This window comes from Oryctolagus cuniculus, chromosome 8 (assembly GCF_964237555.1).
Source record: "Oryctolagus cuniculus chromosome 8, mOryCun1.1, whole genome shotgun sequence".
NCBI classification, from domain to species: domain Eukaryota; kingdom Metazoa; phylum Chordata; class Mammalia; order Lagomorpha; family Leporidae; genus Oryctolagus; species Oryctolagus cuniculus.
Genome location: NC_091439.1, coordinates 1,166,576 through 1,192,129, shown reverse-complemented (window position 1 = coordinate 1,192,129; position 25,554 = coordinate 1,166,576). Strand labels below are relative to the sequence as shown.

The 25,554-nt window shown below is 65.8% G+C and overlaps 3 protein-coding genes across 4 annotated transcripts; all 3 read right to left on the bottom strand.

The window, feature by feature from the left end:
* Nucleotides 1–244: 244 nt before the first annotated feature.
* Nucleotides 245–14,737, bottom strand: HR (HR lysine demethylase and nuclear receptor corepressor). Of its 2 annotated transcripts, none has more exons than XM_051836760.2 (19): nt 14,607–14,737; nt 12,856–13,509; nt 11,497–12,256; nt 10,221–10,371; nt 9,950–10,137; nt 8,439–8,606; nt 7,603–7,692; nt 7,376–7,491; nt 6,025–6,106; nt 5,527–5,690; nt 5,165–5,401; nt 4,838–5,003; nt 4,636–4,705; nt 4,355–4,485; nt 4,095–4,214; nt 3,881–3,996; nt 2,104–2,268; nt 1,577–1,705; nt 245–1,421 (listed from the first exon to the last, which is right to left on the bottom strand). In XM_051836760.2, the coding sequence occupies exons 2-19, from the start codon at nt 13,468–13,470 to the stop codon at nt 1,356–1,358; spliced, it is 3,534 nt and encodes a 1,177-aa protein (XP_051692720.2). In that variant the 5' UTR covers nt 13,471–13,509; nt 14,607–14,737; the 3' UTR covers nt 245–1,355. The 2 variants fall into 2 exon arrangements, with proteins under 2 accessions (XP_051692720.2, XP_051692721.2); XM_051836761.2 differs by having other exon boundaries at nt 8,439–8,603.
* A 56-nt stretch (nt 14,738–14,793) lies between these two features.
* Nucleotides 14,794–17,582, bottom strand: HRURF (HR upstream open reading frame). The gene is made up of 2 exons (XM_051836763.2): nt 17,441–17,582; nt 14,794–15,250 (listed from the first exon to the last, which is right to left on the bottom strand). Exon 2 carries the CDS (start codon nt 14,896–14,898, stop codon nt 14,794–14,796), a length of 105 nt encoding a protein of 34 aa, XP_051692723.1. The 5' UTR covers nt 14,899–15,250; nt 17,441–17,582.
* A 2,993-nt stretch (nt 17,583–20,575) lies between these two features.
* REEP4 (receptor accessory protein 4) lies at nt 20,576–23,744 on the bottom strand. The gene is made up of 8 exons (XM_051836762.2): nt 23,493–23,744; nt 22,665–22,737; nt 22,158–22,234; nt 21,952–22,072; nt 21,752–21,865; nt 21,341–21,482; nt 21,077–21,231; nt 20,576–20,983 (listed from the first exon to the last, which is right to left on the bottom strand). Exons 1-8 carry the CDS (start codon nt 23,522–23,524, stop codon nt 20,918–20,920), a joined length of 780 nt encoding a protein of 259 aa, XP_051692722.2. The 5' UTR covers nt 23,525–23,744; the 3' UTR covers nt 20,576–20,917.
* Nucleotides 23,745–25,554: the final 1,810 nt, after the last annotated feature.

Sequence of the window (25,554 nt, the reverse complement as noted above, 5' to 3'; positions counted from 1 at the left end):
ATCATGACAAAGCCACTGGATGGACTAGAAGCAGCCGCTTAAAATGAAGGTTAGGGCCATACAGAAAGCGATTACAACAGTGCTGGGAGACACCAAGTACAAAACGTCCTGGATACAACAGATCCTTGCGGAGCGTACTAGAAGGAAATTTACCGACACAGTAATAGTGGTTGGGTTGTGGCCAGGGGTGAGTAGCGAGAGCCTTGAAGGTGAGTTTGTTATTTTCTAAAGGTTTTCAAAGCACTTTACACTTATAATAAAAAATTTTTATTTAATAATAAAAAAACACACCATTCCCCAAACCAGAGCAGGAAGAATTAGGTATGACAAGAGCCAGGGTGTTGTCTGGGGCTGAGATACACAGGGAGGGAGTAGAAGGCAGAGTCTGGCCAGAGGGGCCATGGGGAGGAGACGGGAGCTGCCTGAGGTTGTGAATGAAGCTGTCCCAGGCAGCCGGACCTGGAGGTGGCTGTGGCCACGGCGGCAGATGGACTGGACAAGGGCTCCCTTGGGCCCCATGCCTGGGTCTCCGGGTCAGGGTGCGCAGGAGAGACAGAAGGGGTGTGCCTTTGGAATCTGCAGCCACTGGGAGGAGAGAGGCCACCTTGCTGTTGGTCCCAGGGCTCTGCCTTCCATGGCCACACGGTCAGGAGCATCTCCACGAAGCGTCCCCCTGGGGGGGGGGGGGTCCATCTGCTCCTCCGTGGGAGGGGGCAGGGGCCCGGGCGCCCAGAAGAAGAGCAGGCGGTGCTGTTTGAGGTCCCCATCTCCTCCCATCCCCCAACTCCTGCCCCAGAGCAGACTGCACGCCTCCCCTCCCCGCCCCCACGCTGGGGGCTGCCACCACACGGGCCTCAGTGGACATCAGGAATCGGGGAGAAGGAAGTGAGACAGGGTGACGTGGCCCATGGCACTCCCTCCCGCCTGCCCACCCCATACTTCCCGGCTCTTCTGGCAGACCGGCCTGCAGTGTGCAGGGCTGCGGGGCGGGGGAGCCCAGGGGGTACCTGGGAGGTAGAAGCGGAGTTCAAGGGCAGACGATGAGGCAACAGAAGTAAGAGTTGCTAAAGCCAGAATGATTGTGAGGTCCCCCAAGGGAGGCGGCAGGGGTAGGGTGGAGGGAGTTAGTCACCCCCCGTGTAGGCCTGGTGCCCTGGAGGGGGATACGGGGTGGGGCAGGTGCAGCTTTGGTGGCACTCTGGGCAGGGAGCAGGAACCGTGTGCCCTGCCTGTGGTGCTTGTGAGAGTGACTAACAGCCCCCAAGCTCCCCAGCCTCATTCCCTGCTGAAGCATCACCCGGGCTGAGCACCTGGTCTACCTGCTCCTGCCCTGACCTCTGACACCTGGGATTCCCCTATTTGTCAGTCTCCTGTAATGTCCCCACAGCCACCTTCACTGCTTGGAACACCGCCCAGTCCATCTAGAACAGAGAGAGAAGACAAAGGGTTTTCTACCACGTTCCTAGTCCCCAACCTCCAGCCCCCTCCACCCCGTTCCCTCCCTGCCTTGGCACAGAGCTGGACCTGCTATGCCCACCGCACCCTGCATTGGCGGCAGGGGGAGGGTCTCACTCACCTGGGCATAAAGCAGGCGGTGGGCAGTGGGCAGGCTGGGTCCCTGGTGGCAGAGCTGAGCAGAGAGGGCACAGGTCTCGGGGGACAGGAAGTGCTGGGTGACACTGACCGTGCTGACCAGGCCCTGCACCTGTGCCAGGAAGAACACGGGCGGGTGGGTCAGCAGAGGCTCACGATCTTGCCCTCTCCCCCTGTCCCTGCTTCCTCCTGCTGCCCTCTGCCCAGTCCCCAGGGGGCACAGGGCCTGGGGCCAGCCCCAGATACCCTGATGCCAGAGGGGACAGGGTCCTCCCCATCAGTATACTAGTGCATGGGTGTAGGGGGCGTGGCCAGGACCAGATTCCATCCCCGGGGCCAATACTAGCAGGCTGAACCCCTCAAGGGGACCACTCAGCCCCTCTCCTCCCTGTGCCAGGCGCCACCTCCCATCATGCCTAGCTCTGTGTACTACACCCTAGCGCCCCTGGCAGCCTGACCCCCACCCCTCCTCACACCACCCGCCCCGCACTGCAGCCGCCAGGGAAGCACCTGGTGGGGCGCTCCCGCGGGCACCAGCACAGCCTCTCCAGGGGCCTGCAGCAGGGTCCAGCAGCTCACGCCCCACTCGTCCCGCAGCCGGCGCCGCAGCCCTGTGTCCAGGTAGCAGCTGCCCGGGGCGCCGGGCTCCAGGGTGCCCGCCACGGCGGGGCAGACCTCAAAGAAGAGAAGGGCCGATGAACAGGGAGGCTGGGAGGACGGGGGCGTGGGCTCCCCAGGGGAGGCCTGGGGCACGGGACACAGCCGGAGTCATCCAAAGTCTTGGCGGCTGGGAGCGGCTGGGAGGAAAGGCAGGGCCCCCGTGGTGAGCAGGGCAGTCGGGCTGGCAGAGCAAACTTGTGCCCCCACAGCGCTAAGAGGACCAGGCTCAAGGCACAGGAGCTGTGGGGCCACATCGTTGCTTTCCCTGAGGGTGGATGCCTTCCGGGGGCTCCAGCACCCCACGTTTGGCCCCTCTGAGTCCTCTCAATGGTACCCCTTTCTCGGCCACCCCAGAAGACGCTGCACAGGACCCCAGCTCTCACACACCGTCTATACCAGCGGGTCTTAACCCAGGACCTGAGTTGGCCTGAACTATGGATGAGCAGGTGGCTCAGTCCCTGGGGAGCCAACCCCAAGCTCTCGTCAGCTTCTCCTGAGAGCCCGGATCCAGAAAACACAAGGCCACCCACAAGCTCTGGTTGCCAGTGGCTGGACAGGCTGAGGCCCCTGCAGCAGGTGCGGCCACGGGGGAGCAGGGGCAGGGGGCTTCCCAAGCCCAAAAGAGCAGAGAGCTCCTTGGGCTGGCAGGGCCTTGTCGGGGCTAGGGGTGCCCATGGAGCACCTGCAGAGCTGCATACTACCACTGGCCACCAGCGAAATCCACCCTCCTCAGCCAGCCCCTCTGCCTTTGACCCCATGGCTCACGGGGCATGGGGTAGGGGGCCGCTCAGACCCGAGGGGAGTCCCAGCTGGGTGCCAAGATTCAAGTCCATCCTGGGGCAAGCGCAGGGTTTCCCAGGCCAGCCAGTGAGCATGCGTCTCAGACCTTCCTCCCTGAGTCATCGGGTTGGGCCACACGGGACAGCCCACGGTCAGCCACACCCAGCCCGGCCCAGGGGAAGCCATTGGTTTATAAAGGTGTGCTGTCTCCCCTCTGTGTATGTGCACATCTTTGGGAGTTGTTTTAGTTTTCCCCAGCACAATCAGGGCTCAGCTGGATTTTGGAACCTGGGGCCTGCCCTGGCCTTAACTCTGACCTCTTGCCCCTCCTGGAGCCTGTGCCTCCCTTCCACTCCCATGACCCCTTTCTCCTGCCCTGTCCTATCCTGGTCCAGTGGTTCCCTCCCCTGCCACGCTGCCTCCTCAGCCCCCCGCAGGCTGGCACCTCCACCAGGAAGTCCCTTCTGATTCGGTGGAGATGAGAGAGGAGCTCCCCTTGGTCCTCCTGCCAGCCCTTGGCCAGAGCCCCCAGGAAGAGCACAGCACGGTGACCGGGGTCTGGGGCCGCCATGGCTCGGATCCCAGCTCTCCCACCGGGCTGCGGTTTTCTCCTAGCAAAATGGGCAGGCAGCGGCCCAGTGTGACGGTGGTCACGGCTGTTCACTGCGACCCGAGCCCCGCGCCCCGCCTCCGCCGCCGCCTCCTGCTCCTTCTCTGAGCCCAGTCTGCTTGCTCCTTGCCTGTCCGCCTGTCCGTACAGAGGGGCGGGGCCAGGAGCTTGCTCCTGGGGCGGAGCTTCTGGGGCCGGGTATATGGGCAGGGGGCGGGCTCCGGGCTGCCTCCTCACCATCTGCAGGAAACGGCGGATGCGCTGAGCGTCCTGTGCCCGGAACACGTGCCACACAGTGCTGACCTGGCTGCCCGGAGACCACAGCCCCTCCCCGTCCAGGCCTGCGAGGACATCTGCTGGAGAAAGACCACTCAGGCGGGCCCAGGGGCGGCGGAGATGGGCACCTGCCTCAGTAGCTTGTCCCCGCCCTTGTCTCCGGCCCAGGCCCCACCTTTCTGTGCCCGGTGCCAAGCAGGTAGCGGGCCCTCGGCGTGCGCCAGGATGCTGACCAGGTCGGCCACTTCCACACAAAGGTTTTTGGTCCCCAGGTGTCCACGGTGTGGGCTCACACCTGCACCGGGTGGGGGGGAGGAGGGGGCAGCGGAATAAGAGAAGTGCCTCAGGCCTCAGGACCTTGGCACCGACAAACGAGTGCCCGATGCTGGAGGGGTCAGGGGTCGGGGAGTGGGCGGGGGTGCAGGGGGCACTCACCATAGGCTGCCCAGAGCTTGGGTTCCAGTGGCTGCAGGGACGGGCCTGGCGGGAGGTAGGAGGCCAGGTTGAGTTTCCCGTGGTGGGCACAGTACTCTCGGAGTGGCAGGCTGGCATCCAGGTTCTCCACCCTGTGGGGAGGGGAGGGAGTCATGCCCAGCAGGCCCAGCCAGGCACAGGGATCCGCTGAGACGCCCGGGGTTGGGGGGACCGACGGAGCAAGCGGCATGGGGTGGGGGTGGGGGCGAGGGAGCCAGGGCTGGGCCCCCTACGGCGCACACCTGCTGCTGTCTTCCTCCCCTAGAGTGCGATGCAGCAGGAGGATGGAGCCCTCGTCCGACCTGGGGCGAACTGAGGAGAGAGACAGAAAGGGCCCCGGCCCGTTGATAGCAGCACATGCCACCCGGGCCGCCCGCACTCCCGGTACCTGTGGCTCAGGCCCCGCCCACTCCCTCCTCCGCCCGTGGTTGGGGGGGTGCTTACTCTCAGGACGGGAGAAGCCATCCCAGAAGGCTGTGCTGCTCACACTCGTGGGCTGGGGAGGGCCCAGGGGGCTTAGCACCTGCACCTGGCCTCCTAGCGCTCCGAGGGCCTCCTTGGTCCACAGGCTGTCTCGAAGCGTCCTCTTAATCCCTGACACCAACACGGGCTGAGGTGGGAGGAAGGAGGCCCCGGGGGGCGGGGCGTGAGTGCGGGGCGTGCCCGCAGCGCGGCGCCAATAGCACCGGGACTCAACCCTGCTGCCCGCCTGGATGCCCTGGGGCCCAAGGGGCAGGAGGGCTGAGAGAGAGGAGAGCGCGCGAGCCCCACCTGGCCCTGCCTCCAGTGCTCCTGGAACAGATGGAGGCTGCGCCCGGGCCTGGGCTCCTGCAGCCACAGCAGAGCCCCGGCGTGAGGCAGCCTGGGCTGCACTGGAGACAGGGGCAGGCTCAGGCCCTTGCGCAGGCCCGGCCCGGCCCGAAGCCCAGGGCCCAGGGCTTTCTCCTGGATCTTGCGCTCTACCACCTGTGCGATGATGCTGTCCAGGATGTTGGTGATGCGATCGTCCTGCGGGGAGGAGGGGATGCCGGGCGGCGCAGGCTCAGAAGCCATGGGCCTGGCGGGGGGGGGGGGGGGGGAGGTCCCCGCCCCCAGGGGGTAGTCCCCCAGCCTTTCCTCGCGGCCTTGCTTACGCTGGGCAGGGCCGGCGTGACGGGCGCGAAGGCCATGTGGATACGCTCGTGCCCCAGGCAGAGTTTGACGGCGGTGGAAGCCAGCAGTTCGCAGAGAGATGGACAAGGCAGAGGCCCCCGGCCCGCACGCTCATCTGCTGAGTTCTCGCCGCAGTCTGGGGTTTCTGTTGGGGGGGTGGGAGGGAGGGGACTGGTGAGGGGCTTCATGTGTTGCCCCTTGTCTTTCTCTGCCTATGGTGCTCTGCCCTCACCCCCTGGCTGAGCCTGCTGTCCCCTCCCCGCTACTCCCCACCCCAAATCTGCCCCAGGATCTCTTAACCCCCCCCCCCAAATCTCCTGAACATGAAGAAGGCGGGGCCCAGAGCAGGGGTCTGGGCCCGGGGGTCTCTTGGCAGCTCCAGATCTCTCCTAGAGACGTCTACTGCTTGCTCCCCTCCTGCTTCTGCGTCTGGCCCAGCCTCCCCCTGCACGGTCCGAGGGACCAGGGGGGCCGCTCACCCTCTTTGATGTCCTTGGTCCTGGTGATGTCCCCATTACAGGAAGGCTGAGCAGTTGGGGCAGTTTTCTCTGACGGCTCCTTCTGTTAAACCCATCCGCCACCCCCCCCATCCAACCAGAGATTTAAAACACGGCAGACACAACTCAACCTACAAGAAGGAGGCATGGGCTCTCGCAAGTCCTAATGTTGCGTTTTTAGGAGCAAGAAGGGCTGCGAGGCAGGACGGAGCTGCTCGTGGACTTCTACACAGGGGTCCTCTGAAAGCACACGCAAAATGCTGCCTGCGACGCCGGCATCCCACATGGACACCGGTTCAAGTCCCGGCTGCTCCTCTTCCTATCCAGCTCCCTGCTAATGTGCCTGAGAAAGCAGTGGAAGATGGCCCAAGGCCTTGGGCCCCTGCACCCACATGGGAGACCCAGATGAAGCTCCTGGCTCCTGGCTTTGGCCTGATCCAGCCCTGGTCATTGCGGCCCTTTGGGGAGTGAACAAGCATCTCTCCCTCTCTCTCTGACTTTCAAATAAATAAATACATACATATTTAAAATAAAAAACAACTATGCATCAGAGGCGGCCCTGTGGTGTAGCAGGGTAAAGCTGCCGCCTTCAATCACAGGATCTCTCTCTCTCTCTCTCACTGTCTCTCTCTCACACTGTCTCTCTGTTCTCTTCCTCTCTCTATAGCTCTGACTTTCAAATAAATAAATAAATCATTTCATTAGGAAAAGAACTATGCGTAGATTTCAATATTTCTTTTTTTGCAGCAAAAGAACCTTCTATTTTCATTCCATTTTCCATGAACTTTTGGAAGTCCCCTCATGTAGCAAAACAGACGAATAAATAGGCAGACAAATGACTGGGAGGGAACAGACCAGAGCAGCTCTGGGAAGTGTCCGAGGCCACGGCATTGTGTTCCTTACACTTGTCCATATTTGCCCAATGTTCCACGATGGCTATGTGACACGCACGCGGTGCATCCATCGTTGCGTGGACAAGTTTTATAGTCAAATCATGAACTTCACGCAAACTTTGCTAAGATGCTGCAGGAATGCCTGCTACGTATGTTTCCTGAAGGAGCCCGGGGACCCTCCAAAAGGGCACCCAGCGTCCAGTGGCAGGTGCTGTGCTAGGATTTGCAGGTCGTGGGGGAGGACTCTCGGCAGGCAGGGAGCGAGGACTTCCAGTGGGGAGGAGGTGGGCCAGGTGCCAGAGCTGGCTGCCTGGGTCCTAATCCCAGGGAAGGCAGGAAGCCGTCTGAGGTCACTGGCTCCCTTGTCCCTCTTCATCCCCCCCTAAGGGGTCACAGTCCCACCAGCATCCCCTGCCACCTTGCCAGGCCCTGGTTCTTACCTGCTGGCCTCCATTCCCGGGAGCCCACACCCGGGCATCAGCTTGGCAGAGGCAAGGTCCCCGGATGTCAAACTTGACCCAGACCTGGTGCATTGCAGCGCTCAGCTCTGCCAAGGCTGGGCGTGGAGGCGGGGTGGGAGGGAGAAAGGGAGTTTGGTGGTGACAAGGGCATGGACAACCAGACAGGACACACCCTCTGCACGCCCCACCCCTCCACGGTGGCTCACCCTGGCTGGAGACAAACTGGGTTAACACTAGGGAGCAGGCGGAGTGCCCGGCCTCCTGGGCACAGTGCTGTGTGGCCTGCTCCTGAGCGCCTGTGGGGTAGGAAGGGAGAGGCTGCAGGTCCAGAATGCAAGGCGACCACAGGCCGAGGTCAGGGAAGACGGCCAAGGATGCGACATCTAAATCAAGGCTCCAGAATTCACCAAGCGGTGCTTTCTGGGAAGCCCGGCTCACACCGTAACACAGGAGTCTCTGCTTACAGAACACGGAGACCTTAAATACGCGGAGACACTTTGCAAGATCCCAGGGCGGTCATACGGAAGAGAATGTTCCAGAACACAGCGCATCCTGGAACGCCGTTTGGCCACATCTATGGGAACACGGGGAAACTTGGGAGTCCTCAGGTGGCCAAGGAAGAGAAAGCTGAGAGACCCGTGGAGGGAACAGGGCAGACTCGGCGCCCCATCCCGGCGCCGACGCCACTCTGCATTTCACTTGTTTGAAGATCGGAGGCCACAATACCCATGTCACAGAGTGAGCCCAGGCTAAGACAGGTGCTAGCTGAGCACAGTGGGAGGCACAGAGGAGGCACCGGGCTTCTCTAAGGGCCGGCAAGGACATGAGCGTGGCACTCTGGTCTAGGCGGAGGGAGAGAGCCACTCTAAGGGGCAGTGAGCAGCGCTGGCCATGGGCAGGCGGGCAGGTTGGGCACCGGGTGGGGACGCTCTCCGTGCTGTGGACCAGCCTTGCTGTGGCCTCCGCCACCCCTCCCCCCTACAAATGGCCCGGCTCTCTGTCTCACCCCTCAGCCCCAGGGAGCCCCTCCCTCCCGTCTCACCTGCCTTCTCCCTGGCCCTCCCGGCGGCTGCCACGCGGCCACAGGCCACACACAGCCGGCGGCTGCAGCGGGGGCATCTCCAGTGGGTGTTGAAGAGCCCGTGGTGGCAACGGCTACAGCAGCGTGGACTGCCTGGCTTGTCCTCGCTCACGGTTGGCCCCTGACCTGCTGACCACAGAGAGAGAACGGGGTCAGAGGGCTGAAGACAACACTGGCCCCTAGCGGGAAGCCTGCAGACAGCTAGAGCAAGAGACGCAGAGAGCAGTACCCCTGGAGGGTGTCCCATGGTGCCCCGCTCCCCAAAGGCCCTTTAAAGGTGGCCCCTACCTCCTCAACAGCCCAGACAAGGGCCTCCTGGCAAGAAACCACTCTGTCCAGCAAACCCCTCCCTGGGACAGCCTCAGCTGCCCCCTTCCTGCCCCGCCCTCGGTGCTGTCCCAGGCTCTCCCTGCTGGTGTGGGTTACTAAACCACACCGCCTCCAACATGCCACCTGACTCAAAATCCTCGCCCCCCCCCCCCGTGCCTTTCGTCCAGGGGGCCTCAAGTCTCTGGGAGGCCCTTCTACAAGTCCACGGAAAAACAGACCAAAAACGTAAGCCAACGTTTGGCTGCAGAATTCTTTTTGCCATCCATCCGTGCATAGGTTTCAAATGAACTTGCAGTTCCCGTAAGCATTTTTAAAAGGCCTCATATTAGCAGGGCAAACCCTCAGAGGCGCCTCCTGCTCTCACCCAAGGCAGATTTTTTTTTCTTTAGGGAAGACGATTTAAGGAGCGTGAACCCCTGGTCACTCACTGCCTGGTAGGCAGGCAGACTCAGAGCTGGTGGGCTTCAGCCCCGCCTCCTGGTGCTCACATTCCAATCCAGGTAGGGAGATGGGCTCAGACACTGCACCATGAGGGCCAAGGGGGGTTCACCGGAAACAGGAGGGAGGCAGCGGTGGGGAGCATGCAGGCGGCCCCCATAGGGTGGGGCCAGGGAGGAAGGGAGGGGCGGGGCATCCCAGAGCAAGGGAACAGCCAGGGCCAGGAAGGATGAGCTGTGAGACTCCGGAGTGGGGGCACATGCCGGAGTCCAGGCTGGAGCGGCTGCAGAAGGGCAGGGGCCCAGTCTCTCCCTGCCCGGCCTCTCCGGGGCGGGAGGACGCCGCCAAGGGCCTCTCAGGGCTGGGAAAGGGCTGCGGGGGAAGAGCCCGGAGCCCCAGGAGCGGAGCGAAGGCCCTGCCTGCACCTGCCGAACGCCCGCCCGTCCTACCAGAAGCCCTCCTGAGCTCCCCAGCTCGCAGGGCTCCGGCACACTCAGTCTGGTTTTCCCACCAAGTCCTCCAGCTCACAGAGGATTGGGCTAGACCAGCCTTTATTTCCCAGGTCCCCCCCTCCCCGCCGCTGCCACCACCACCCCGCAGCCAGAAACTTCAGCGCTGACAGCCATGGGTCCTGGCAGGCCTGGCGACAGGCAGGGCAGGTGGGAGGGGGCCCCCTCCCCCACAAGCCCCTGAGCTTCGCTCACCTTCACGCTGTGCCCAGGCCAAGATCTCCCGCTCCCTCCGCAGCAGGCGGCACAGCCGGTCCCCCAGACCACTCAGCAGGTGCTTGGCAAGGCTCAGGTGGAGCTGCGCCTCCGGGTCAGCCGCTCCTCCCTCCTCCGAGCTGGGGGCCGAAGCTTCCTCCTGCCACGCCTCCCCTGCCAAAGGCCGTCTGGAGAAAGAGCGAAGGAAGGTGAGGGAGGGGGTGCAGGGCCGGGGGCGGGGCGGGGCAGCGTCCAGGGGCAGTGGGCTCACCTCTGCACCAGCTGGGAGGGGTGGCTCAGCCCTCCGGCCTCTCCAGCTGCCTGGACACAGCTTTGGCATGGAGTAGTGCCTGCCGAGAGGGCTGGACAGGGTACATCCCGAAGCCCTGGACCCTGGAGGCCAGCCCTGCCATCCCGGAGTCCTGAGGATAAAGTAGCCAGTCAGAAGGCTAGGGTCCCTGGGTTCATGTAAACCCCAGCCTCTGCCTTAGCTCTCTCCCCATGAGGCCTGAGTCAGAGTGGCCCTGGCAGCCATACAGCAGGCACAGAGGCTGGGCAGGGAGACAGGTAGTGCCCTGACACGATCAGACAGGTGAGGGAAGGGCCGTCTGCTGCGTCAGGCCCACCAAAACTGTGGGCACACAGATGCAGGGTTCAGCCAGTGTAGACATGGGACAACTCCCCCGAGGGCTCCGTGACACAGCCAGCTGCGTGATGACATAAGGGGACAACCCCAACACGATAGAGGACGTTGGAAAATGAGAAGGCCAGACGATGCCCATGCAGGCCACAGGGGCAGCCACCCAAGACGTGAAGGGGCCAGAAACTGCTCAGGCCACGCCTCTGGCAGGTGTGGCCAGACCCACAGCAGGTGTGGGAGTCTGGTGCCAGAGAACGGAGGTTGGCACCGTACAGCCAGGCCCCTCTGTGAGGGACACGGTGTGACAGAGGGGTCCACGACGAAGCCAAGACTGTCACTCAGGCTGAGTTCAGTATCAGTGTTCATGATCCAGCTGGTGGAATGAGGCAGAACACAGGGTGCCTGGGGCAGCGTGGGGGTCCTTCGGAGAGATGATCCCCGAAGGGACTGGCAACGGCGCAAGGGATGCGGGCAGTGGACGTACGCCTAGTGCCCAGCAAGTGCCAGGGACTTCTTCCAGAGCCCTTAACATGAGTTATTACGGCGTGGCACCTCTGCCGCCTTCTTCATCTATCCCTGTTTTACAGACCCAAAAACTGAGGCCAGCCAGGTGCAGTAACCGGCCCAAAGGTCATGCATCTGTCAATCAGCGAAGTCAGGAGGCGGGCACTCTGGCTGCGTCAGGGCTGGGGAGGGGGAACTGGATGGAGACAGAGGGACAGGAGCCCCCCCCCCCCCCCCGCCAACAGGCTCTGGTCTGAGGAAGCTGAGCAGCTCCCAGACAGCCATGGGGGTGCAGGCCGAGAACCTGGCCACCAGGGTGGGATCCCCAGGCCCTGCCCTGCAAAGCCCAGCCTTTCGGCCCCCTCCCGAACAAAGGCCCCTGCAGCGCCCCCTGCTGGATCACCTCTCTGGTCCTCACGCCGTGCGGCCTCTGCTTTGCTCCCCACCGATGCGTCCAGCAGCTCCTGGCCTGCGTCGCCTGGGACAGGGCCAGGTGGGCGCTTGGGGGCCGGGCTCCCCGCGGCTCCGTGCACCTCAGGGCTGCCTGCCCTCTTCCGCAGCTGAGCGGCCGGGCTCTCCTGGTTGCCAGGGCAGCCGCCTGGACACCCGAATTGCTCAGAATGTCGCGTGAGCCACGTCTTCTTCAGCTTGGTGTGGTGGCTGGGGGGGCAGGCCCTGGGGCTGGCGGCTTTGCTCACTTCCTCGCCGGAGTCACCGGGAGCCCCCTCCAGGCCCTCCTGGCACTTTCCACACGGGCTGAGGCTCTCTTCTCCATCGGGTGGGTGGGAGGAGAAACAGCCGCCGCCCTGGGCGTTAGGAGGTCCTGGAGAGGGGCACCTCGGTGTGGCTGGGGGCCCCAACGGGTACCCAAGGCTCCCACCACCTGGTACGGGCCAGACGTTGCCAAGGGTATGGACCAGGCCTGGGGGACACGGGGGCCAGGGGCTCCGGGGCACAGTGTCTGCGTGCCCCAGGAAGAGCGGGCAAAGATTCTGCTGCCTGCCAGCTCCTGCCTCCCCATTCCGCGGCGGGAGCTCGGGGCGCTCCACCTCCCCGGTTCGCTGGAGCTGCCCACCGGGGCCCAAGCCCCGCAGCCCGGGCTCTGCAGCTGCCAAGGGCTCTTTGGCCAGCCCCAGTGTGCTCGGATCCTTGTGGTAAAAGCCCTGAAGAGAGGCAAAGGGGTCCACGCTGAAACTGCCTTTGCCTCCCCATGGGCAGAGCTAGAACCCCGCAGGGAAAGGACAGGTTCTGGGGGCCCCACCAAGGGCCTCCCCTACCACCCTGGGGCCCTCCCCACCCAGGCCCTGCCCTGGATGCCCCATATGCAACTAAACAGTCAAGGCCCGCCACGGCCAGAGGACACGCAGGCGCTCTCTGGCCTGCTGCGTGCCCTGAGCCACTCTGGTTTTTTTCAATCTTTTCCAATGTCGGTTTGGGTGTGGGGAGCTGCCCCAGACGAGGCCGTGAGGTTGCCTGTGTCTCCCTCTGACAGTTGAGGGGGTCTTGCCTCCCGCCGCCCACGCCCTGCCCGAGCTTGCTCAGGACAAAGCCGCCCATTCCCGAGGCAGGGTGTTCAGGGCTTTGACCTTGGGTGGAAAATGGGTGAGTCAACGGCTGCCGTGGCTTAAGGGCACCGGGAGGCCCAGGGGAAAGCTCAGGGCAGGGGTTGCATGGGCTTCACTCCGGGGCTCGCCCCCTGCACTGGATGCTGCCTCCTCTTTCACCACGCCCACCCAGGGACCCTCTCCACTCCAGCGCTCACCTTGCTGCCCAAGCTGAAGGCAGCAGCGGGCACTTTGGGCTGGGCCCCTGCGTACAGCCAGGGGTGCGGGGCCAGGGGCCAGTCACATGGACGCTCCGGGGGCAGGCTGGACACCAGGTAGGGTGGCAAGCAGGTGGGCACCCAGAAGGGAGCTCGCTCCAGGATCTTGGTCTCCAGGAGGAACGGGCAGTGCAGGGGCCGGAAGGCCACAGGGTCGCTCTTGAGCTGGTCGCCGCCGTGCTCGGGAATCAGGGGGCCGTAGGGAGGTGGGCACGCCGGCCCGCAGAAGGCCAGCGGCTGCGTGAGCATGGCCTCCTTCCAGTGCAGCCCCTCCTTGCTGCCCAGCCAGCTGGTCTTCCTCTCCCCACCCCGGGGGCCCTCACCCTCCACCAGTGGGAGCGTGTCCTTGGGGCCCTGGGGGAAGCCGGCGGGAAGCCAGGAGTCCGGGGTGCTCAGGCCGCCCCTCCAGAAGGGAGCAGGCTGTCCCAGGCACAGCGCCCCACGGTGCAGGCCATCCCGCAGCGGGGGCCCTGGCTCTTGTCCCGCAAGGCCGTTCTCAGGGGCCGTCTTCTCCCAGACCGGGGTGTCCTTCAGGAAGCTGGGCATACTCTCCATCACTCTCCTGCCCTCATGGGGCTCTCCCAGAGGGGCTCCCTGCAGCATAACCAGCAAAGCACCTCACCACCTGGCAGAGTGGGCAGCGCCCCGGACCACCGAGGCAGCTCAAACCTGTAAGGCCAGTGCCCACCTGGCTGCTGGGCACCGTGCACGCTGCCCCCACACCACCAAGGGTCCTGTCTGGCCGGGATGTGCCCCTTCCTCCCAAATCCTTGGAACTTGGCAGCCTCTCGCCCCCGAGGGCCAAAGCCCTGGCCAGAGGCTGAGTTTCTGGGGTAACCCGTTCTGGCCCCATGAAGCCAGGAACCTGGTCTCATGCCACAGCGAAGGGAGAGGAGCAAGAAGCCGAGAGCTCGGCTCAGTGCACTGCACTGACTTGGGGAGATGAAAAGGCTGGGTCCTGGCCCTGACAGTGTGTGACCTGGTGTCCACAGGGCTTGGGGCTCAAGGACCTTCCCCTGGCTGCAGCCCCTGGTTCTGAGGGTGCTGCTTGCCTGCTCCCAGCCCCCAGGCGGGCTAGCAGGATTGAGAAGCGCAGGCCTGGCTGGCTGGCTGGCTGGCTGGAGTTACGGGGGCGGGCTTTGAGCCAGGGCTGCTGGCTGCTCTCTTCCCCCTACACCTGGGCAGCCCAGAGCCGTCTCTTCCCAAGGTTTCTCCAGCTGAGTCCCAGAACACGTGCGGGGGCTGGGATCTCTGGCCCGGGCCCCGCAGGGAGAGGAGATGGGGTGAATCAGCATGGGCGAGGGGCATTAGGCAGCCTGGGCAGGGCTGGGGCAAGCGGCCCCAGCCTCAGCGGCAGTGCCAGGGCGCCGCTGGGAACTGAAGCCTTGGCCCGGTGGTGGCGGTGGGGAGGGCAGGAGGCGGGGAAAGCGGGCTGAGCCCCAGAGAGAGGCAAGGGAGGGAAAATTGAACGTGCGTGCAAGGGACCAGGATGACAGGTGGCACCCGCGCAGCGGCACGCGCGGGTCGGCCCGAAGACGCCGGGGAGGGGGTGCCGGAGCCTCAGCGCTGAGCGCGCCGGGCACCCCGGCTTTCAGAGTTGGGATGCCAAGTTCAGCCCAGAGAGTGCCCGGGAAACTCGCACCTCGCGAGCGTCCAGGAGGCGCGCCCCTGGCGCACCGACGCGCGCTTACCTGGGCTTCACGGGCCGGGCGCGGCGCGGGCGGCGGCGGCGGCGGCGGTCGTCGTGGCCGGCGCCGGGCGCACGCTCCCCATGGGCCGGCTCCGGGGCCTCCCGGCCGGCGGGCGAAGACGCAGGTCTCCCGCTCGCTCTACTCAGCGCGCTCCGCGCTCTCCTTCCCCCGGGGCGGCGGGGGCGCTCTAGGGCCGCAGGTTGGAGGGGTCGGACTCCGGGATCTGCAGGATGCGGCACACGGCGCGGATCGGCCGCACCAGCTTCTGGGCCGAGGCCGTGGGCTGCGCCATGGGACGCCGAGACTCCGTGCTGCTGCGCCGCGGGAGGACCGGACCGGGGCTAGGGAGCGGGAGGCCCCCGGAGGCAGAGAGCGAGCCGGGCCGGGGGGAACGCGCGCCCCGGGTCGGAGGTGTCCGAGTTGGGGGGGGGGAGGCCGAGGGGTCGGGGGAGGGGGTCGTGCCTGGAGCGGCGGGAGGGCCGATCCCGTGACCCGGAGAGAGGCACCAGCGAGGGCGCAGCACCGCGCGGAGCGGCTAATGGAGGGACAGCGCGGCGGAGAGCGCCTCAGGACCTCCGATCGCCATCGCCAGACGCGCAACTGAGAGTGGGGAAGCTGCCCCGCCGGTTTCCTCCTCCAGCACCCTGCGGGAAACAGGAGCCCGTGATTCGGCGGCCCCGCCTGGGCCTGCCCCCTCCTGAGCCCCGGGGGCTTCCGCCAACGCCCCGGCGATGCCACCGGCTGCGCACGGGGAGAATGAGCCCTTTGTTCCCCCCTCCCCCCCGCGGCACCCGGGCGCCTGCCGAGAGAGGCTCCCCCGGGGCAGCGTGCCAGCTTCCCAGCCGCCCCACCCTCCCGTGGGCCCGGCCCCGGAGCCTGGCAGGCGGGCAGCACCCCCACTATAGGTGCCAAGCCCGGGAACTGGAGCAAAGGGTGGGAGGGGCCGGACCAGGCCACGGAGGGGCGGGGTGCCCCCCGGGGTGCTCGGGCGGGGTTGGCTGGGAGGGGGCCGTGCCAGAGCTGGCAGGGGCAGTCGGGTTCTCACGGGTCAGTGATGGGCACTTTGACCCACGCCAGCTGGCCTGTGGCTGCTGGGCCGCAGCCGGCGGGTCCTCTCCGCCTCTGGCACCTGGGCACATCAGCCGGCAGTGTCTGCTGCGCCTCATCCCCACCTGGCCAAGCACCCTCTCTGCAGCTCCCCACCCAGACCCCCTCCTGACCCCCTTCCCAGGGCCCAGCAGCCCAAAGCGACGGGCGTAGGAGGTGCGGGAGGGTCTGGGCTCTTTCTGGCTGGTGCCTGGTCTAAGGGCCCCGGCTTGGCCCGGTGTCCAGAGTAGAGATGCGACCAGAGGAGTGCCCCCTCTGTGCCCCAGCCACGGGTCTTGGGGCTCTGCCCCGTCCCCAGCGTTCCTAGGGCTCCCAGGCCGGGCTGGACAGGAGCCCATGGGAGTGGCTCCTGGGAGGGAGCAGCGAGTAGGGAGGAAATGGGCAAGCCAGGCACCCTCCACCCGAGGAAGCATCCCGGCTGCTCTGCGGGGGTGGTTCCAGGGCAGACACAAACAGACAGATTCAGACGCACACAGAAACCCACACGCCCAGTGGGCGCTTCCCTTCCCTGCAGGTACCCCCGCCCCACCCCCGGCCCTCGGCTCCCCAGTCTCCCCGTGGGAGTCACCCTCCGTGGCCTTCACCCCGCCCCTGGGGGACAGGAGTGTCCCCACTGCCAACCCCCCCCCATCTGGACCCCGGGGATGAGCTCTGGGGGCTTCCAGCCTGGTCCCAGGTCCCAGCCCCGTGCCTGGACAGCAGAGCGGTGAAGAGCCCCCAGAGCCTGCTCCCTGGAGGCTGGAGCAGTCAGGGCAGTGCAGGAGGGGTCCCGGGAGGGGGCAGGGTGGTCTGCAGGGGCTGGCCTCCAACGAGGGACGTGGCACGCGTTGGCGTGGAGCCCCCACCCCCACTCTTGGCTACTGTCAGAAGCAGGTTCTGTGCAGGGCAGGCTGGTAGGGTTGTTTACTAACACTCCCTTCCTCCCAAGCTCCCCTGGGGTGCCGGGGGCCTAAGAGTGCCCGGGAGGGGGATGACTGATGGACAGATGGTGGCGAGGCTAACGTGAACTGGAAGCCCGAGGCCCCTAGGCCTGGCCTCCCATTCCCAGATGGGCTTCTGGGGTGAGACTGCGGGCAGGGGTGTGCCTGGGGTCCCCCACCCCACCCCATGTCCTCTGGCCTCCCTCTTCGGGAGCCAGAGCTGTGGGAGAGTCTGGCCGGGTTGAGGGGTGGGCATTCCTGGAGTTTGGAGCCTGGAAGAGGCCAGGATAGGAGAGAGGGCTGTCCAGAGGCCCGAGGGCTGGCTGCCATTATCCTCCAGGGGTTGGGGATTGTCCCAGGGGAATTGGGACAGTACCTCCCCTTCCCCATGTCCCCTGTTGGCTTAAGTCCTTGCACTGGACCTGGGCTCCCAGGACAGGCTCCTGACGGGGCCCGGGCTCGTGGGGCCGGGGGCAGGCCCCCTCCTCCCACCCCCTCACCGGCTCCCCATCCTGCTGCCCAGCCCAGGCCACGGTCCGGCAGAGTCCCTTGTCAGGGATGTTCCGGGCTCGAGGCTGGAGCTGAGCTGAGACGCACAGAAGAAGACACACGCACAGAGAAGCCACACGGCGCACCCGACACCATGCCAGATGCCTGCACAAAAGCAAGCCAGCTGGCGCCACGGCCCCAGCCCGCACCGACCCCGGCCCCTCACGCGCTGGCACGCGCTCCTGCTGACACGCACTCTGCACGCGCTGACAGGCGCCGCGGCGGCAGGAAGCACTCACCATCCCCAGAGCCCCTTACCTGGGCCAGCCCTGTGCCCCTCGGGCGGGTGAGCAGCCCCCTGCCCGGGGGTGGGCGGCAGGCGGGGCGGGGGACAGGAGCCCCGGAGAGCCAGGCCAAAGCTGCCACTAATCCGTGCGGGGAGGGGGGGCACCCACGTCAGAGCGGGGACTGCCGGGTTGAGGGCATCTGAGGACATTCCCTCCCACACACGCGGCCGTCTGGGCACCTAGCCCTGCTTCCCCAGCCCCTCCATGCTCCAGACAGCTGAGTCTGGCCTCCCCCCACCCTGCCCCCACCCCGGGGGAGGGGGAGTCCCGGGGGGATTCTCCCAGGACCTGGGGGAGGGGCGGGGGGGAAGTGTGGACATGCTCTGGGAGCCAGGAGGAAGCTCTGTGGCCTAGGCCACCCCCCCCACACCCACCTACCCACATCCTTGACCCAATTCCTGTCTGGAGCCCTCCCCTCTCACCCAGGAGAGAAAGCCCTCTCCCTTCTGCCCAAGGCCAGGGACTCTCCCTGGTGTCCCTGGCTCTGGCTGGAGGCAGCCAGCCCTCCTCCCTGCCCCCGGGTGTCGCCCCCTACCCAACTGTTGGGCACCCCCAGTCCCTGAGGCTGGGTGGGGGGAGGGGGCTCAGAGACCTGAGTGGTCACTTGGCCCCCCTGGAGGTGGGCAGGAGCGGGGCCCAGGCCCAGGCCCGGCCAAGGCTGTGCTGGAACCAGAGGCCTCATCAGGTTGCTGCGAGTGGTGGCTAAAAATACAGCCATGCGGGCCAGTGTGAGCCATGACCCGGAGGCCAGAGGCAGGACCCCAGGAGCCCCAGACCGGGAAGCACAGGGAGGTGGATGAGACACCTGGGAGGTGCTCGAGCCAAGGGCAGGCCAGGTGGGCAGGGGCGGCTGCAGGGGACCTGGTGTGTGGCTCTGCAGGGGCTGGACTCGCTGGCCTCAGCCCCCCACCCAGCCGGAGTACAGGGGCCCCATCGGGACAGCTGGGTAGAAGTTGGGGGCCGGACCGGCTCAGAGGGAAGCCCCGGCACCCCAGCCTCGGGGTCACATGTCCGCTTGGCCAGAAACGCCCCGTGGAGCCCTTGGACTTGTGGTCGCTCCTTCCCCTCTGGCCTCGGATGGCCTGGAACTTGGACAACGGCAGTCAGCCATTCACCAAACCCAGGGCATTTTTCAGGCTCTGGCGGGCCACAGAGCGCAAGGCACCCAGCATGGTCGCTCCTACCAGCAAACAACAAGAGGCTGGTCTCGCTGTGGAGTCAGACCCGGTGACCAGCACAGAAATCAGGGGGTGAGCAGAGCTACTCACACGCCATCACCCACCAGTCACCCCTTGGGGAGACCGTGTATTCCAGGCGGGGACAGAATGGTGAGGAAGACCCCTGGGGTGGGGGAGAGAGTACAAGGCCTGACGCAAAGAGGTCCCTGCCAGACCGGGGGCGGTGTGCCCTCTGGAAGCAAGGCCGCAGGGGGACGGCAGAGGGCTCCCCGGGGGGCGCGGGGAGACGGTGTCTGTGTGAGAGCTGGGCGGGGAGGAGGGAGAGCAGGCCCAGCCCCGGAACCCTGAGACCCTGGTGGATAACATGGGGGCACCACCAACCCAGCCAGGAGCCCTCGCTGCCTGCTCTGCACAGCCTTCCTAGCAATGCGGGAGGAGGAAGCCCCCTCCCGCCCCACACCCAGGCCTCACCCCAACTCCCCCTTCTCCTGCATGCGTGCTGCACTTGACCTGGGCAGTACACGCTCTGCCTTTAATTCCCCTGGGCAGACTCCGCCATTCCACCTCCCGGGCTGACTTCCAGCAGGAGGCGGCGTCCCTGGAGCTCGGGGGCCGAGCGACTGGGGACAAGTTCCTGCAGCTCTCTCCGAGCCTCAGTTTTTCATCTGTAAAATGGGTATGGCCTCAACCTGCCTGGCTTGTTGGGAGGATTTCACAGATGTACCATACACGTTAGCCTCCTGCTCTTTGCCTCCCAGGCAAGAAACACCTTGTTGTCTTTGGTCCTGCCTGCACAGTGATTAAGTGCAGACTTGAGCCAGACGGCCTGGTTCAAAGCCTCGTTCTCTCACTAGCTGTGCCACCTCAGGCAAATCACTCGCGTCCTCTGTGCCCCTTGGCCAGGGCAGGGGCTCGGGGCGGCCATTACTAGTCCCCGCCTCCCTACAGTGTTGACTTGTCCCTGGCCTGGCAGATGCTTGATGATGATCAACATTGTCTGAGAACATGAACGTGATGAGGAGACAGCCCCGCGGACCCGAGACACGGCCACGAAGGACGCGGCCGAGCACCAGTGCGCCAGCAGCCCAAGCGCCCGGCAGGTCAGGTGCCACCTCCAAGTAAACCCCGGATAATCCCCACGCCAGGAGTTAATCCGTACTCCCCCGGGCCTCCCCGGGCTGCCACCTTGTCTCCCTTCCTCTCATTCTCCCCCACTTCTTTGCTTAACCCAGAGCAGGAAGGAAGAGCAGTCCCGGGCACGGCGTGCAGCCCAGCGGAGTCCAAGGGTGGCGGGGGCAGAGCCAGCGCTGGCTGACCCCAGAGCTTGCAGGCACGCAGCCAGCCCAGGCAAGCAGCCTGGCTCCCGGGGGGGCAGGGGAGGCTCTGTGGATGGCGCAGGCCGAGGACCAGTGACCACAAACAGCAGGGAGGGCCAATGGAGGCCACGCCGGATTCTGCATGGTTCCTGCAGCCAGCCAGCAGCCAGGCCCGGCAGGGCGGGGCTCTGGCCAGTCTCCCAGCACCGCCCTCCTTGACCTGGGAGCTGAGGGCAGAACAGAGCGAGGCAGCTGCTGCCCTCCTGTGGCCACTCCTCAGAAGGCACTGCTGCCCTTCCGGGTAAGAGAACCCAGCGTCCCAGGAGGCACCTGCCGGCCTCCCTCCCCACCTCTCCCTGCAGGGCCTACTCCCACACCCCCACAGGTCAGGCCCCGTCCCCATCCCCTCCTAACTGGAGGCTTCTTAGACTGCGACTCCCCTTCAGACAGCCGCCCCAAGTGTCCCTGGTGCTCCCTGGGAGCACACCGCGTGGCGCTGTCCATGGCTCCGTGTCCCCCGCATTCCAAACCCCAGGCTGTGCCGGGCCAGCCGCAGGCTGCTCAGCTGAGTGTGTGTGATGTGAGGCGTGGGAGACCCATCGGGAGAAAACACAAGGTCTTTCTGTATTTATTTAACAAAACATTCACAAGCCTGACCTCACTCGCCGACACAAACCACACAGCCGGGACTCACCACGCACACCAGGCCTTGGGACAAAGGCTGTCAAGCACTCGGAAGGAATGAACACAGGCAGCTGGGGGCAGCTTTGGTCAGAGAGGGTCCTGGTCCCACACCCAGGGGGAGGCAATAAATAGGATCGTGGGCCAGCCCGCTTTGGTACAGTGTGGGTGCCCTGACGCAGGGCCCCTGGCACCAGCAGCTCTCAGCCAGCAGGTGGCTGGCACAGGTGCCCTGCAGGGCACAAGGCAAGAGCAGGCCAGCCTCTGCTGACCCTAGCTGTCCATGTCAGAGGGCACCGTCTTTTTCCTTGTCCGAACCTTCAGGGAGCGCGAGGTGGCCTGGGGGTGGGGGAGAGCAGGCACCCAGTGAGAGGGGAGGGCTGGCAGGGCTGGCAGAGCCCCCTCCCCCTCCCCACACCCTCCTCCACCGACCTCCCGCGTGGGCGGCTTCCTCTTCACCACCCGCAGGCTCTGGCTGCGGCTCAGCGGCTTCTCTCTGGGCCGGGCAGGCGGCTTGGAGGCGACCTCCGTGTCCGACCAACATTCCTCGTCTGTGTCGCTGTCCTGCAGGCCCCCGGCCCGGTACCCTGTAGGGAGAGCAGGCCCAGGGGAGGCCAGGACGGGCATTGACGCGGGGTTTCCAGCAGCCAGCCATGGGGGAGGCCACGGCTCTCGGCCGTCCCTCTGCCCACTCACCGATGGGAGGCCTCCTGCAGGGAACCTGGTCCTCCAGGTAGAGGGGGTCCTGGTAGCCGGGGGCGGGGGCGTCGGCGTCCGGGATGCTGCGCAGGTCCTGCATGGAGAAGCTCCGCAGCCGGCCGGCCAGCGCGCCCTGGCTCTGTGTGGGCGGGAGCCAGGGAGGGCACTCAGGGGGCGGAGCCGGCCGGGGCTGACCGTCCACCACCCACTGGTGCATGCGCCTGTGAGCACACCCACACGCGGCAACTTGGCAACCTTAGGTCAAGGTCACTCCTGCTTAGCATGGCGGGGTTGGGGGGGCTGCACATCCTGCTCAGGGCGGGGGTGGGGGGACTGCATGTCCTGCTCAGGATGGGGGGCACGGGGCGGGGTATGCACATCCTGCTGGGGCGGGGCTGCCCAGGGCACCTTGGCAGCGGCCTGCACGGCGGCCGAGGCCGCGATGTTGAGGCCCCGCTTCCCGAAGCTGAGCACTGTCTCGTAGCTGCGCTCCTTGGCCTGCACAATGTACGTGTCGATCTCCTGTGGACCCAGGCGACCAGGGCGGTTCAGGCGCCTGCCCCCGCCTCTGCCAACCCTGAGGGGGTCCCCGGGGCGGGGGCGGGTACCTTCTCGTGGCGGGACAGGGACGGGTGGACAAACTTGCGGTAGAGCAGGCTGGCTCCCCTGGTGTAGGGCGACAGCAGCCACAGCACAAAGGCCATCTTGATCTCGTAGTAGAAGGGGAACCTGGTGGGGGCGGGGGCACAGGTGAGCCGGGAGGCGCGCGTGGCCTGTGGGCCACCCCTGCCCCGCAAACACCCCATGCCCGCACCAGGAGACGAAGATGTCGGTGAAGGTCTCGGCCGCCATGAAGATGGCAAAGACGATCCAGTACATCATCCAGCGGACCTGCGGGTGGGCGGGCAGGCAGGGCGGGGGTCAGCGGCCAAGCCAGGCCTGGCCCTGTCTGGCCCAGCCTGGATTCCACAGAGCCCGCCCTGCTGCACTGCTGCGTTCCCCGGTGCTGCTCAGCCCTGCACACACCCCTGGCCGGCTTCGCCCACAGGAGCCCCGGCGGTGGGCGGCACCCTCTCCCCTGCACCACGGCCACGTGGCCGGGCCTGGTCTCTGCAGGTGCACTTGGGTCATTGTCCCCCGCCCCGGAGGAGGGGCGACCAGCTCAGCCTTCACACACCTTGCCCACGGGAGCCCCGCGGTGGGTGGCACCCTCTCCCCTGCACCACGGCCATGTGGCCGGGCCTGGTCTCTGCAGGTGCACTTGGGTCATTGTCCCCCGCCCCGGAGGAGGGGCAGCCAGCTCAGCCCCTGCCCCACTCACATATTCACGAATGTTCTTGGTCTTCACGGCTTTGTAGGACGCATAGGCAGGGTACAGCATCCCAAACACCAGCCTGGAAGAAGAGGCACAGGGTGGGTGAGGGGCCCCACCCTGCCCTGCTTGGAGGGGGTGCCGGGTGCCAGCGCCGGCCCTGTTTTTCCCGCTTGGCTTGCACAACCCGAGGTGCCTGAGTCAGTGTCCTGGAGGCCACCTCCCCACCCCGCTGTTTACAAACAGCCCCGGCCTGCCCGGGCCTGCACCGGTGGCCCATGGGTGCACGACGGAGCCAGGACACAGCCACCCAACAGGCTCCCACGGCCATGTGAGCGGGCCCAGGGCCACCAGCCAGGGATGCACGGGCAGCACAGAGCCAGGAGGCTGAGTCACGTGACTCGCTCACCTGGGAGGCAGGCACCTGGCTTCCCCCGCCCAGCCCACAACGTGCCATATCACCGGGCGTTCGCCAAGGGGCAGTGCCCGCCTGCAGCCCTCAGCCCACACACCTGCTTGCAGGGCTTGGGGGAAGGGGTCGCCAGCAGCCCAGGAGAGGGCCCAAAGTCCATTCCCCTCGCGGTGTAGGGGGGAGGAGCGCAGGGCCCCCGGCCCACGCACCTGTCTGCAGGGCCGGGGGGGAGGGGTCGCCAGCAGCCCAGGAGGGCAGGGGAGGGGGCCGAGCGTGCGCGGGCTGCCCGCAGCTCCGTTCCCCTCGCGGTGCAGGGGGGAGGCGCGCAGGGCCCCCGACCCACCACCAGGCCCCCGGCCCACCACACCCCGGGCGGCGCCTGGGGACGCGGTGGGGGGGGGGTGTCTTCAGGCGGCCGTACTCACACCACCAGGCGGCAGATCATCCAGGACACCATGCTGGAGGGGAGGGCAGCGCCCCGGGAACACGCCCACGTGGGGGCCGCGCCGGTCAGCGCAGGTGCGGGGTCGCCGGCGGCGGGGAGTCCGGCCCGGGGCCGGCACGTCGCAGCCTGCGCGCCTGCGGGTCGCCGCGGTCCCACCGCGCCGGCCACCGGCCACCGGCTCCGGCCTGCGGGGGCGGAGTCTGCGACTCACTTGAAAGTTGCTCGGCGCTGGGCGCTGCCCAACCCCAGCGCGCCGGCGGGCGGCGCAGGCGCAGTGCGGCCTCGAGGGGCGGGGCTTGCTCCGGCGCGAGGCCCGCCCCTTAAAGGGGCCGCGCGCCTCGGGGCGACTCCTGCCTGGGAGGACAGGTGCAGGGGGCGGAAGCCGCCGAGGACGGCCGGCAGTCGGGCGGGAAGAAGTGCGGTGGCGGGCCGGCTTCTCTCCGCGTGTTTCCCTCTCGCCTCGTTCCCCTCCCCTGTAAAATAAGACGGAATCGGCGTCTGAGGAGGGCGGGGGCTCTCCCCGGGACCCTCGGGCACCTGCTGGGAGAAGGCTCCTCTGAGTGTCCATTACCACCCCAGGGTGCTGGGCTGACCGAGGGGAAGGGGCGAAGCCGAGGGACTCAAGGCGATTTGGGGGTTCCCTCCTGCCACCCTCGGGCTGACTGGTGATTCCAGAGAGTGGCGGTGAGCCCCCAGCTCCCCCACACCTTCTCCCCCAGGCCTGCCCAGTCAGTACCCTGGGAGGTAAGCAGTAGCTGGGAGCGCGCGCGCGCCAGTTGTGGGGTGCGTAGGCCTGGCATGTGGCGAAGCCGGTTAAGCCACCGATCCCGCCCCGTTTTGAGTCCTGGCTGCTCAATTCAATCCGCTTGGAAGCCGCTTCCAATCCAGCTCCCTGCTAATGCACCAGCGAGAGATGGCCCAAGCGCTTGGGTCCCTGCATCCACGTGGGAGACCTGGAACCTGGCTTCAGCCTGGCCCGAGCTCCCCGTCCCCCACGCTTGGCCATTTGGAGAGTGAGCCAGCAGATGGAAGATTCTCTCCTCTCTCTGTCACTCTGCTTTTCAAATCAATACAGCACATCTTTTTAAAAGAAATCTTTCCATTAGGAGGTGCCCCAGCCAGTGAGCAACAGGGGTTTGTACAAAGTTCACCCTGTGGAGTTCATTGCTGCTGCCAGCCCTGACGGCTCAGCAGTAGGGGCTGAGGGAGCCCCAGAGCTGGGGGACGTGGACCGAAACATTCCCTGGGGGAAGGTGTAGGCATGGTGTTCGTAAAGCTCCTGGAAAATACCCAGCGGAGGAGGAGAGCTGCCCTCTGGTGGTTCACTCCTCAAATGCCCACAATGGCCAGGGCTGCACCTGCAACCTGGAAATTCAACCCAGGTCTCCCTGTGGGCCAGGAACCCAGTTACTGGAACAGTCACCTGCTGCGTCCAGGAGGCAGAGCTAGCCCAGGTGCTGTGGTGTGGACTGGGATGTCCCAATCGGCATCTTAATAGCCAAGCCAAATGCCCACTGTGTTAGCGTGTGACTCCATTCTCCATGAACTTTTGTATTTTAGTTTTTTTAAAAAATCATTTTCATTGTATTTGAAAGCCAGAGAAATGGAGAGATATCTTCCATCTGCAGATTCACTCCCCGGATGCCTGCTACAGCCGTGGCCAGGTCAGACTGAGACCAGGAGCCAGGAACTCAGTCTGGTCTCCCACGTGGGTGGCAGGGGGGCCAAGTACTTGAGCCACTGCCTGCTCACCTCCCAGAGTGGGCATTAGCAGGGAGCTGGATTGGATGCAGAGGAGCCGGGACTTGAACCCCAGGCCCTCCGGCATGTTCCCTCTGAACACCGGGGGAACACTGTCCCCGCTCCCCGTGGTGCGCTGAGGCGAGGGTGGGAGCCAAGCTGCTCTGAGCTGCCTCGGGGCTATGGGGACTTTTTAGGAGAGCATCCTTGCAGAAGATGGCTTAGTCCTGATGGGAGCCCTGCGGAGGAGGCAGGAGGCGTCTTGGGGAGAGATAAACACCCGTGATTACAGGCTCCTACTT

Excerpts from the sequence above, each read along its gene's own strand:
- REEP4 (XM_051836762.2), bottom strand. The coding sequence starts at position 23,524 with ATGGTGTCCTGGATGATCTGCCGCCTGGTGGT. Across the intron at positions 22,738-23,492 it reads ATGATCTGCCGCCTGGTGGT|GCTGGTGTTTGGGATGCTGT; the intron begins GTGAGTACGGCC and ends CTCTTCTTCCAG. Across the intron at positions 21,232-21,340 it reads CTGCAGGAGGCCTCCCATCG|GGTACCGGGCCGGGGGCCTG; the intron begins GTGAGTGGGCAG and ends CTCTCCCTACAG.
- HR (XM_051836760.2), bottom strand. The coding sequence starts at position 13,470 with ATGGAGAGTATGCCCAGCTTCCTGAAGGACACCCCGGTCTGGGAGAAG. Across the intron at positions 12,257-12,855 it reads CCTTCAGCTTGGGCAGCAAG|GGCTTTTACCACAAGGATCC; the intron begins GTGAGCGCTGGA and ends GCCTCTCTTCAG. Across the intron at positions 10,138-10,220 it reads CCCTCCCAGCTGGTGCAGAG|ACGGCCTTTGGCAGGGGAGG; the intron begins GTGAGCCCACTG and ends CTCTTTCTCCAG.
- HRURF (XM_051836763.2), bottom strand. The coding sequence starts at position 14,898 with ATGGCGCAGCCCACGGCCTCGGCCCAGAAGCTGGTGCGGCCGATCCGC.